The sequence below is a fragment of the Sinocyclocheilus rhinocerous genome, unplaced genomic scaffold (assembly GCF_001515625.1).
Source record: "Sinocyclocheilus rhinocerous isolate Xijiao unplaced genomic scaffold, SAMN03320098_v1.1 scaffold1818, whole genome shotgun sequence".
In the NCBI taxonomy this organism is placed as follows: domain Eukaryota; kingdom Metazoa; phylum Chordata; class Actinopteri; order Cypriniformes; family Cyprinidae; genus Sinocyclocheilus; species Sinocyclocheilus rhinocerous.
The window spans coordinates 330118-342700 of NW_015631052.1; the positions used below are offsets into that span (position 1 = coordinate 330118).

General features: G+C 36.8%; 3 protein-coding genes across 3 annotated transcripts in view; 2 read left to right on the top strand and 1 right to left on the bottom strand.

The window, feature by feature from the left end:
• hook2 (hook microtubule-tethering protein 2) overlaps positions 1-1669 on the top strand; it is a 17200-nt gene extending 15531 nt beyond the window's left edge. The window contains exon 20 of the mRNA XM_016554066.1: positions 770-1669. Coding sequence (XP_016409552.1) covers positions 770-901 — 132 coding nt within the window. The 3' untranslated portion in view covers positions 902-1669. The remainder of the gene's footprint in view (positions 1-769) is intronic.
• A 1382-nt stretch (positions 1670-3051) lies between these two features.
• On the top strand, positions 3052-8286 carry trir (telomerase RNA component interacting RNase). Its single transcript, XM_016554067.1, has 2 exons — positions 3052-3696; positions 7867-8286. Exons 1-2 carry the CDS (start codon positions 3507-3509, stop codon positions 8016-8018), a joined length of 342 nt encoding a protein of 113 aa, XP_016409553.1. The 5' UTR covers positions 3052-3506; the 3' UTR covers positions 8019-8286.
• A 1784-nt stretch (positions 8287-10070) lies between these two features.
• ubn2b (ubinuclein 2b) overlaps positions 10071-12583 on the bottom strand; it is a 27526-nt gene continuing 25013 nt past the window's right edge. The window contains exons 14-15 of the mRNA XM_016554060.1: positions 10754-10822; positions 10071-10615 (exon numbers count right to left, since the gene is read on the bottom strand). Coding sequence (XP_016409546.1) covers positions 10569-10615; positions 10754-10822 — 116 coding nt within the window. The 3' untranslated portion in view covers positions 10071-10568. The remainder of the gene's footprint in view (positions 10616-10753; positions 10823-12583) is intronic.

Here is a 12583-nt window from a genome sequence, read left to right on the forward strand (position 1 = left end):
TGACATATTTCCATAAGATTAGTTTGTTAAACTTAAATTCTGTATACATTCTGATTACAATTAATTAGACATTTTCTTTTCTTTTTTTTCTTTTGGTTACTAAAAGTTAATTCTGCTATTAAAATAAAAAAATAAATAAAATAGAAATGGTAAAATAAAGCAATAAGCCCCGTGAAGATGTGGTTTACAGTGAATTTATAACAGCTAAGGGGCGTTGTTAGGTACAACGTGAAGTACAAAGTGGTTGCCGAGCAACAGACAAATGTAAACAAAGGTGTATGTTTGTAGAGTAATTTACAACAGCTTCGAACGTGGCTCAACCAATCAGAATCAAGGACTGGAACTATCCGTTTAAAAAAAAAAAAGAATTTGGGGAAAAATAGAATTGTATTTCATAGGGCTCTAAAAAAGTAATGTTTGTGAAACATTTAATAAATTGTAATTGAATTTCATAACAATTAATAAGACATGCTTTTTGATTACAAAAATTTAATTCAACCATTAAAATGGAATCTGAAAATAAAACTGAAAAAAAAAAAAAAACTGAATCCAGAAAAATTTAAATAGAATTTTGGTTAACATTAATTGGAATTTAGAAAAAAAACTGATTTCACAGGGTCTTAGTTGATATGTCCTCAATATTTAGGGGGTAAAAAGTTGTTATAAATTGGTAATGTTTTCTATCAAATTTTCCATTTGTTTACACACAATGAGGGCTGAGTTGAGCTGATTTTGTAGAGCTGCATCTCTGTCTCTCTGTGTGTCTCAGGGAATGGCTCTTCATCAGAAGGTGGCCGGAGAGAGATCGGGACCCGGTTCTGCTCCGGCTCAGTCCTTCCTGGCCCAGCAGAGACAGTGGACACAAGCCCGCAGAGGCCTGTCCCGCCTGCAGCCCAGATAGACCCACTCACACCGCTGATCCTGGACGAACGCTTCTGGATCTGTCTGTCACCGGCCTGCTGAGAGCCGAGAGAGGATGTCTTTTATCAATGTGTTTTAGATGAAGCTTTGTGTTATTTTTAGTTGATCTGAGCGTCAGTGTGTAGTCGAGTTTTAGTTTAGTGTTAATTAGCGCCAGAAACCACTGCGTTTAATGAAGTAGCTTCTTTTAATGTCTTTTTACTGTAGTTTTGGGTGTTGATCAGGGTTACGGTGCATGTGAACGCACTTTACACACCCGGTGCCTTCTGCCATCCGTCAATCATCTGCTGCACAGAAACCAAACGCTGAATGCTGGAAGCCTTTAATGCCACGAACAAATGAAGTGCTTTTATAATGATTTTTTTCCAGAGAGCTGCTGTGTTTTAATGACACTAATCATGGAAGTTTCCACCGGTTGCTGCTTGACGGTTTTTTGTTTTTGTTTTGTTTTGATGTAACGTCACCAAAGTCTGTCACTGGTATTTATTGAGGCGGAAACACTACTGACTGTGAACACCGTGTTCTGGCCCTCGTCAGTCCGGACGCTGAGCTTCTTTCGTTTGTTCGTTTGTTTGTTCTTCACTCTCTGAGAGTTTCGTCACAGTGCTGATGTTCATGAGTTGTTCGTGTGTTTCTCACGGTGTTTTTTTTCATCGTTCGCTCTGGACTGATGGGGTCGGTACGGAAATGAATCACTTTAGTCTCACTGTTCTTCTCTTTGCACTACAATAAAAGAGGTTATTGGTACAAAATATCAGAGCTGAGTCTGTGTGTTTACTTTCGTGTTAGTCGCTTTGGACTAACAATAAATGATGAGACGCCAGTCAGAAATGGATGGATAATAAACCTTATTATTAAACATGATCCACAAATCAGCACTTGAAATACTGAATAAGTCGGATGAATAAGTACATTTATTGTTAGATGTATGGCCCATGACTCCATGTTTGCCTTAAAGATAATATTGAAATTGTAGAATTTATAGAACACTTCTAAAAGGTGAGCAATCAATATTTTGTAATATTTGCTGACAAATATGGAACAGTATGTTAAAAAGATGCTAATGACGGTTTTATAGTTCAGGCGTTTTAGTATTTCAGATTCCAAATATAATCACGATCATGCAAGACCGCTAACGCATAAAAAATTGCATTGTTGCGAAAAATTTGTATTATAAATATGTGTAAAATAGTTTATATTATGTTGCATTATGTTTTCTTACTGTGGCACTGTACTGTTAGATGTGTTATTGAAATCACTTTATTTTATTTATATTACTTTTTATTTTTATTCCAACTTTTTATTTAAATCAAATTGTATGTATTAGTTTTAATCCAATTTTATTTAGTATTTCTTTTAATCAAATTTAGCTAGATGAGATGATCTTATCTGATCATTTATAGCACTGAACCGTTATATTGAATAATTTTAATCTAAATTAATTTATATGTAAACCAAACTATTAATTGTTTATTTGAATCATTTTTAATGATTTAAATTAAATGTAATAAGATTAGTTAGTCTGACCTAATTGTATCATTTATAGTACTGTATCAAATCATTTTAATCTATTTATTTTATCTAAATGTATTTTTATTTAAATCAAATTGTATCTATTTTATTAAATATGTTTATTTATTGTAATCTAATTTAGGTAGATTAGTTAGCCAAATCTTATTTTATCATTTATATATTTTTACATCTTTTAAATTTTTCTCTGAACAAATCGTTTAATCTATTAAATGTGAGGACTAAAAATGTCTACCTGAGTAAAATTTTGTCCAAACAGTCTTTCTAAAAACTAAATGAGCCTGTACATTAATGGTTTCTGGATTAAATATTAGGCCTAATCCAGAAACCACTGTGTTTCTGCTGTGATTTTTTTTTTTAACATATGTTTTCATGGATAATAAAACTAAGAAATAAATAAAATAACTTCACTAAAAAAATGGTTGTATAAGCAATATTCACTCAGAAATCGCTAGTAAATTACGCAATTAATTACAAGTCAACGGCAAGTAACGCAGTGACTTAAACGTGACATTTTAAAGCAGAGAGACTAAAACAGTATTTTCCTCTACAATGCGTTCAAATAAATAACTAAATGTGTGTGTGCTGTATGTTCAGTGTTTGTGAGAGGCGCTGCGGTTCTTCCTCCGGCCTGCAGGCGGCGGCGGCGCGTCTCTCGCCGGCTCGAGGCTCGGGCGCTGACTGCAGATGAAGTGCAGTATGGCGGAGCGACGCTAAAACACAACAAACCTGTGCGAAAAACATCGGCATAAAACCCCGAAATCCTGCCAATCCGGCCGCTCTGCGATCATAATCACACTCGGACCCGCGGCTCGATAATCGCGCTCTTTCTGTTTGTGGCCGACGGTGTTTTTGTTTCGTCGCGACACTTTACGATCACATAACAAGGCAAACTAGCGTATTAGTCTTTCATTTTCACCTTTATTACGCGTATACGCATTTAAAATACATTTAATTCTTCATTAAACGGCAAATCGTCGCTTCGGTGCAGAAATCAAAACACCGCAGGAGTGAATGTAAAGGCTTTATTTATTATTTCACCGAACGGTAAAACGATGGAGAAAAAGCAGCATAAATCAGACAAACATCACCGCCATCATCCTCATCCTCATCCTCACCAGTCCTCCAGCAGCAGCAGCGGGGAGTCCGGCGGCAGCAGCCCGGCTCACGGGGCGCCCAGAGCGGCCAACGCCTTCGCCAACGACGGCAGCTTCATGGAGCTGTTCAAGAAGAAGATTTCATACCGTAGATTCATACAAATAACGTATATACATCAGGGGTCTCCAACCTTATTTCTTTCGCGAGCTACTTTGTAAAAATGAAAGCGACTGAGAGCTACCCATATTACACAAGACTTAAATCTCTTAAATAATGTATGTCAGAACCAACCGTTATACACGGCATTGTTAAAATGTGCTGGAAATATTAAATAAAGTACTGATGCACACACTGAAATCATTTTACCAAGTTTTATGACTAAAGCCAACAAATAAAATTAGCAGCACACTATGCACTCTTTGTTTGCATAGACAGTGAATTATAAACATTAAAAAATGATGGCCGGATTTTAAAGTAACAAATTATAACCTGTTATCTACTGACATGTACTACATGTTCAAGTAAAGTTTTGACTTTTTTTTTTAATTATTATTATAAAATTTCAGCCGTTAAATATATATATATTTTTTTTTTAAATGAAAAGGATGAGTCAGAATGATACATTTTATCTGGTCCATAAACAGTTCTACATAAACTAATGTGCATTCTAAAAATCTCAACACTTCTGATACCAAGTTAGCCTATTTGCATTGGTCTGAACCATAGACTGTATAAAAACATGGACGTAGTGTCCGTGACGTCACCCGTAGGTTTCTGAAGAGCGTTTTTGAAGCTCAAAGTGGGCGGAGCCGGCCGTCGCCATCTTGGCAGCGCGTCACTCCCGGATAATCTAAAATGTGCAAAGAGACGGGAGCTGGTTGCTGAAACCACGCCCACCTAGCTCCACGGTGGTGACAGCAGCTGCAATCCACCTGTCACTCAAGTGGCCACGCCCTTAATTATGCAGAACTTTAAAGTCTGCGTGAACCGGAAGTTGCTGCCGACTTTATTTCAGTGTAGTGACGTATTTCCAATTAAGGCGGAATATTGAATAGAGAGCATGGTTTTATTTTGGCGCTCCTCCTCTCTGTCTCTCACTCATATCAAACTAACGGTTGGAGGGGTGTGTTTAAAAGTATGTTCTGCCCATTGTTTTAAATGTGTGCTGAAATAAATACTGGAAAAGATCGATTCGCGGCTTTTGAGAATCGATATCGAATCGACGTCATTTAAAAAAAACGATTAATCGGAAAATCTATTTTTTTGCCCAGCCCTAATCAAGAATAGCAATGTGTGCTAGTAAAATAAATAGTCAATTTTGATTTAATGCGGACTTTAAGGCTTAATATAATTTAAACGGATGACTTATAAAAAAAATTCACCCCCCTCACAGTTGTCATCAAGGGCAAAATTACCTATATAGACCAAAATAATTTTTTGTACCAGGCTGTAAACATTTTTTTTCTGCTGTAAAGTTGGGCATTTTAACATGGGGAGTCTATGGGATTGACTCCCTTTTGCAGCCAGCCTCTAGCGGCCAGTCGATGATTTGCAGTTTTAGTCACTTCCATGTTGGCTTCCCGAGAGAGACCGGGAGGTTGCCGCTTGGTCTGAACAAAATATGGCAGACAGATTGAATGTATATTTTTAATGTCCTGATTGAGCAACTGTTTCAGACTCTCCAAAATCGCGCAAATAAGGCGTTTTACTAGCATTACCGTTTCCATGTAAAATGTTAGGTATGCTAAATGAATACCGTATTGTCCCGAATATAAGACGCTGTTTTTTTCTTGGAAATACATCTGAAAAAACGCGGTCGTCTTATATTCAGGGTCTAGACTTTGACATGTCAATAATACACCCACAACAATAGGTGGTGCCAAAACCGCATAAAACGAGTGTGCCGTGAAATACGTAATGTAATGCGTGTTGTAAAGATCGCAAGTAAAAACAAAAGAGAAAGGAAACCTTACAACTGCATGAGTCGTGACTGTCACGTTAGCCTGATGGGACCAAACTCCCTTTGTGATTTTAAAATGTAAGACAGTACCCAGATTTGAAGACTACAGTAAGATTTAACTTCTACTGTTAATAAGATTTTGGTAGGCTATTATTAGATGGATAGCCTAAATGTCATAATTCAGATGGGCTACCTGCTTTTTAAAAAATTTTTTAATGGTATATCAAAAAGTGTATATTTTTTAAATGTGATTGTTGGTACATTTTACCAGTTTTTACCATACTTTCAAAACAAAAATTAAAATAGGACAAATATGCAAAATGATAATAATTGAAGACAAAATGTGTTTTACTGAGAAAAAACAAGATTTGTTTTTTAAAAAGCCTTTTTCCAAAAGGTACATTTGGAAAAAGGGGGGTCGTCTTATAATCAGGGTCGTCTTATATTCGGACCAATACGGTAATTAATTTAACCAGCGTTTAAATCATTACCTGCTTCAAAATGAATGCTGTTAACAAAATCATTGTTGAAACATTTGCAGTTAGCCTACTGTACGAATAAAAGCACCATAACAAAATGACATAAACAATGAATACCTGTACAAGACGAATGAAGGTATACGTGTATTAGCTACAAAGCATACATCTTTATTCAGATTTCAGAATGAGCACTTTGTCATTTGTTATGTATATGTTGAGGATCTCGTCCATCCGGTGTTTATCATGTTCATCTGATGTTTGCTACTGTAATGTATGAACGTAGCTTTTTAATAAGCAGGAGAAATTCCCGACATTAAACAAATAACCGTTTACATGCCTCAGTGTTTATATCTCACAATTCTGACTTTATAACGCACAGTTGCTTGTTATAAAGTCAGAATTGTGGAAAAAAAGGGTCACAGTTTCCTTTTTTATTTAGTGGCGGGAAAAGGCTGCTGTCACGTTCCCTCCATAGACTGTATAAAAACATGGACGTAGTGTCCGTGACGTCACCCGTAGGTTTCCAAAGAGCTTTTTTGAAGCTCAAAATTGGGCGGAGGCTGCCGTCGCCATCTTGGCAGCGCGTCACCGCGCGTCACTCCCGGATAATCGAAAATGGGCAAAGAGGCGGGAGCAGGTTGATGAAGCCACGCCCACCTAGCTCGACGGTGGTGACAGCAGCGGCAATCCACCTGTCACTCAAGTGGCCACGCCCTTAATTATGCAGAACTTTAAGGCTTAATATAATTTAAACGGATGAGTTATAAAAAAATTCACCCCCCTCACAGTTGTCATCAAGGGCAAAATTAGCTATATAGACCAAAATCATTTTTTGAACCAGGCTGTAAACATGTTTTTTTCTGCTGTAAATTTGGCCATTTTAACATGGAGAGTCTATGGGATTGACTCCCTTTTGCAGCCAGCCTCTAGCGGTCAGTTGATGAATTACAGTTTAAGTCACTTCCTTGTTGGCTTCACGAGAGAGAGCGGGCGGTTGCCGCTTGGTTCCCTCGCGAAAAAGTTTAGCGAGTTTCTCAGAGGAAAGCGAAAGTTGTGCATGCAAATGCAGAAAGAACAACACTAACAAACATGAGAGAGGGGAGGACATGTTATATTTAAAATCTTCGTGTTCCTCTAGGAGCAGATGTTTGCTAGCGAACAAACCATTGAGATGTTTTTTTTTTTTCTTTGAGAATCACCTTTTTTTCCCATAACAATATTCCTTTAGACGTTTTCAAAATTTTCATATGCTTTATAATACTGTACAAGTGTATAATTTGTAGTTTATTTCATTCTTACATGGTTATCTACCATAAGTCGAGCAGTATTAAAGGAACCATTTCCAAACACAACGATTTTTTTTTTCATGATGATTTTCCACTCTTGCTATTTTACCTTTAAACATTTATATCTAAATGACTTCTGTTAGATTGGCAAAACAGGATGAAATTGTACATATTCAGTAGCATTCAGAATTTTGGAATTGGTAAGATTTAAAAAGTTTTTAAAAGAAGTCTCTTCTGCTCGTTTTTTTTTTATCAGAAATGCAGTAACATTTTGAAATATTTAAAATGACTGTTTTCTATTGTGAAATATTGTACATTTTCAGCATCATTACTTCAGTTTTCAACGGCACATGATCCTTCAGAAATCATTCTAATATGCTGATTTTCTGCTCACGAAACATTTCTGATTATTAGCAATGCTGAAAACATTTGTGCTGCTATTTTTGTGGAAACGGTGATACTTTTTATTTCTCAGGATTCTTTGATGAATAAAAAGTTCAAAAGAGCAGCAGTTATTTGAAAGAGAAGTCTTTCATAACATTATAAATGTCTTTACTGTCACTTTTGATCAGTTCAATGCGTCTCTGATGAGTAAACAGTCATATACGTGTGTATCTGATGTGTGTGTGGATGCAGGTGGAGGCTGGGAAAGGAGACGCCTGGACTAAATACATGGCAGAAGTGAAAAAGTATAAAGCGCATCAGTGTGGAGACGACGATAAGACCAGACCGCTGGTCAAATAGACTGAACTGCTTCCTGTGGAGACGGGCGTCACTGCCATTCACTCTTTGTCTGTTCTTCTCCTTCAGCTCTTTGTTTCCAGCTTGAGTTTCATCCTGTGTGCCGTATTTGCTTGTTTGTTGGATTCTGGTTCTTTTTGAGTCGTTATGATTTAGTCTGTGGCATTACACCGATCTTGTTCACCTTGTTGATATTTTGTACTCGACGTGTTTGCTACTTGAATGTCACCTGATGAAGATTGACGATGATGAATTAAACTACAGTACCACAGTTTCTGTCCCGACTGTGATGTTTGAGCGTCCCACACCTGATCACGTTTCTGAGAGTCATGATTCATTTGTCAGCTTCCATTTTACCTCAGTCAGGATGCCGTTTGTGTTTACATACTGTTAGGAAAGCCAATTAAAACGCTCGGACCGAACGTTTTGATTGGACGAACATTTCTTGATCCTACGCCTTCTACATAATGTATAAATACAGACAAATACATTTAGACCACTTAACTTAATGATTGCTATCGGGATGTGAAGAGACTTTCAACCAGCATAACAAAAAATGTTTCTGAAGACAATCACCTATTGCACCTTTAATTTGTCAACATTCAACCTTTCCCAGCATTTCAAGCTTTTGCTGTACTTCAGAAAACCTTAAAGAGGAGAAATATTTCAAAACTTGAAATTAAAAGTAAAATTGTATATATTCCAAATTTATATAGAGCGCGAGAGAGATTTTGAATATATTAAAAATTTGTTTTTAATTATAAATAAATTATATTTAATGAAAACATACAACCCCCCCAAAAAAAGTTAAAGGGGCGGGGATTTAAGATATGCAAATTAAGAATATCCACAGACATTTGTGTTTCTAGTTTCTAGTTATCCTTATTTAAACACTTCAGGGGAAAAATGGCAATTTTGATTAAAAAAAATGTTACCTTAAAGGGGGGGTACAATGCTGTTTCATACATTCCGAGTTGTTTACACTGTTAAAGAGTTGGATTCTCATGCTAAGCACCGACAACGTTTCAAAAAACAATTTGGACGTATTTCTGTCAAAAATCTTACTTCCGGGTTCGTACAAGTTTCGGAGAGTTTTTTTTCGATCGTGGCTCTTCATGACGTGTTCAGAGAGAACAATTTCTAACTTTAAATTCTAACTTTTGCGTATTTTTTGTAACTGTTGCTAATGTAAAATTTCTAAATATATATACATTTTTTTTTTTTTTACATTTTAGATGAAATTATTTGCATTGTGCACTTTAAAAAGCATTGGCAAAAACAAACAACAAAAAATCCTTGTTTCTTTCAGTAGTTTCTTTAAGAGGAAAATCTGGATTTAAATCGTAAAATGTTCAGGGTTAATAGTAGCTGAATTTGAAACTTCACTCATTGTATTAATCCAAGCTAATAATAATAATGTTTAATTTATAACCATTTCAGAGCTCAAAACATGTTAACACCAAATTCAGAGTAAGGTTGTTTGTCAACAAGCCCCTCAAAGAAGACATCTAATTAGATATTTAAAGCAATATCAGCCCAGTATAAAAAGTAAACAAAATTATATATATTTTTATTTTTTACTTACAGCAAAATAAAACAAGTAAATTAAAATCTGGCAGGAGCTTCATTTTCAGAGTCAAGTATAATTGACATTTTATGAGTGCTTTAATCTTACATCAGCACTTTCATGATTCATGTAGGCCTATGACCATGCCAGTTTTCTCCTGTATTTTGAGATTTTAAGGTTACCTCATTTAATTTTATGTATAACTTAAGACGACAGAATTTCAATGTGGGTTAATACAGGAAAAAAATCACGTAAAATATGATTTAAAACAAAATGAAAGAAAATATCAATAGAAACTTGTTTCTATATTCCTTGTAACTAGAAATTTCTAAGTTGGAAAAAAATCTATAAATGATCAAATGTTTGTTGAACCTACTTCAGTTCAAGTATAAACCAATACTTCAATACAATAAAGAAACTGCTCTGAGACAAAGAAACCTTTCTTAATTGTAAATTGTTAAAATTTTACATCACAGACACAGAAAGAGTTTTCACTAAGGCTTCTGCATTTTTATTTTGCTTGTGTCCTGAAACTTAAGTAAACGAATCCTGAAAGTTCAAGTATATTACAATGGCCGCCGTCCCACCCTTCGTCATTTGGTTTGAACAATTTAAAGGGCGTTTCGTTGGTAAACAGCACCAGAGACACAGACCCACACCAGAGAGGGAGGAACACCTTCACTCATCAATATTCATACGCTCCACACATGAAAAAAATCCTCATTTACAGAAGCTGCGCGCAAATCGACATGCAAACACACACACACACATACAATTAAAAGTGTTTCTCTCCCCGTCACAGTGATCAGGTCTGTCTGTGTAAACATTGATACATATGTACAACCCACGGATCATCATTCAAACAAATAACATTACTCATCAGCATCAATATTCAAATGCGTATAAAAACAGCTCCGTCTCATTGGACGGCCAGCACATCATGCATAAAAGTGGGCGGAGTCGGTCCAGATCAGAGTTCTGCGATGTCATAGGTTCTTCCTCTTCAAGTCTCCGCCCTGCGTTTGATTGACATCTGCACACACAGAGAGAGAGAGAGAGAGAGAGAGAAAGTCAGTAATGAAGCACTGCGACTCGTCCCGACTGAAGATGATGAAGAAAGCTGCAAACGCGCGCATGCAGGCAGCGGGAGCGTCGCGCGCTCAGCGTTTACCTGAGAAAGCCAGCTGTAAGTGTGGAGGCAGAGCGGCCTGAGCCCCTGACATGAGACCCTTTAACACATCTGAGGAGAGACGGGACAGAGAGACACACACCCCACGCATGAGACGCCGCATGAGACACACACAGAGATTCAATGAGGAAGCAGATTCATGACGAGCCACGCGATGAAGAGCAGATGAACAACACACACAGCTGCGACATCTTATGTATTTTAAAGGGGTCATGAACTGAGAAACCAGAATTCCCTTGATCTTTTCACATATAAGAGGTCATTCTCTTATTAAACATCCTGTAAGTTTCAGAACTCAAAACCTTCTCTTTAGTTTAAAAACAGCTTATACTGAAGGCAGTCCGCCAAAACGTCAGCTTGTGGAATGTTCTACTTTATGATGTAATAGTGTGAATAAGCACCGCCTCTGCAGAAGATCATCAACAACATCACTGCCTGTTTAGCCCCGCCCACGATTCTACAGCGCTGCCTGATTAGCCCCGCCCACAGATTCTACATCACTGCCTGATTAGCCCCGCCCACATATTCTACATCACTGCCTGTTTAGCCCCGCCCACCGATTCTACATCGCTGCCTCTTTAGCCCCGCCCACCAGATTGAAACTAAAAGATGATGCTGTGCCGGATATATTGGATCTGACAGTAATGTCGCACCACACAAGTGTGAGTAACTGTTTTCATTACGTGGTCACTATTGCTTTGTCTCTTCTTACAGATCACTTGATATGTATTCAGTTATTTATGCATTTTTGACCTAAATCACAGCAGCGTCCATCTGTGGGTAAAGTCGGCAGTCAAACATACACAACTATTATCCAATAAGAGCAGTGGGCGTTTACTTCCCAGTCTACAATCCTCCACGCCTATTCACACAGAGCGTTCTGATGAGGAGGGTTAAAACAGGACAGAAAATAGCCTATTACTCCTAAATTATGATGGTTTTTGATGGAAAATTCTTGATAACATTACTATAAGTGCACCTCAGAGAACAGTACACAATAAAATCCAAGGCAGTTCATGACCCCTTTAAGTTCAACAATGACAACAGCATCACTGAACAAAATGTAAGTCGACATGATTTCTTTACCATAAAAACATACTAATTGAAATATTTTCAAATAATAAAAGTGTAATAAATGATGTACTAAATAAGTAAATACTAACAGGTTACTGCAGTTGCACACACACAACATCAACTAATGAGGGCTCATACGAGCCTACCTCTAGTAGAAAACCTAAGAAATCATTCAAAATAAGTCTAAATTATGGACATTTTATCCATTTTAAGTGCACATGTGCATGTAAATGACTGAAGGACCAAGATGAAGAAAGAACTGTAACTTTGCATTTGCTTTGTTTTATTAGCATACAGTGCCTTGCGAAAATATTAATACCCCTTCATTTTTTTTTCTCACATTTTGTTAAGTTGCTGCCTTATGTTAAACTGCTTTAAATTACTTTTTTCACACATCAATCTACACTCCATACACCATAACGGTAAAGCAAAAAACAGGTTTTTAACATCTTTGCAAATGTATTCAAAATAAAAAACTAAAATGATTCCATTGCATAAGTATTCATATCTGGGACAGTTGAAATTTGGCTCAGGAGCATTCATATTGCTTGTAGATGTAACTACACTTCAAGTGAAGTTAACCTGTGGCAAATTCATTTGAATGGGTATGATTTGGAAAGGCACACACCTTAATAAAAGGTCTAACAGCTGATAATGCATATCAGAGCAAAAACCAAGCCCTGAGGTCAAAAGAACTGCCTGTAGAGCTCAGAAACAGGTTTGCATCAAGCCACACAT

Bases quoted from the DNA above. Each gene is read 5' to 3' on its own strand.
- trir (XM_016554067.1), top strand. From the start codon at position 3,507: ATGGAGAAAAAGCAGCATAAATCAGACAAACATCACCGCCATCATCCT. The intron at 3,697-7,866 runs GTAGATTCATAC...GTCTCTGATGAG, and splicing joins CAAGAAGAAGATTTCATACC to TAAACAGTCATATACGTGTG.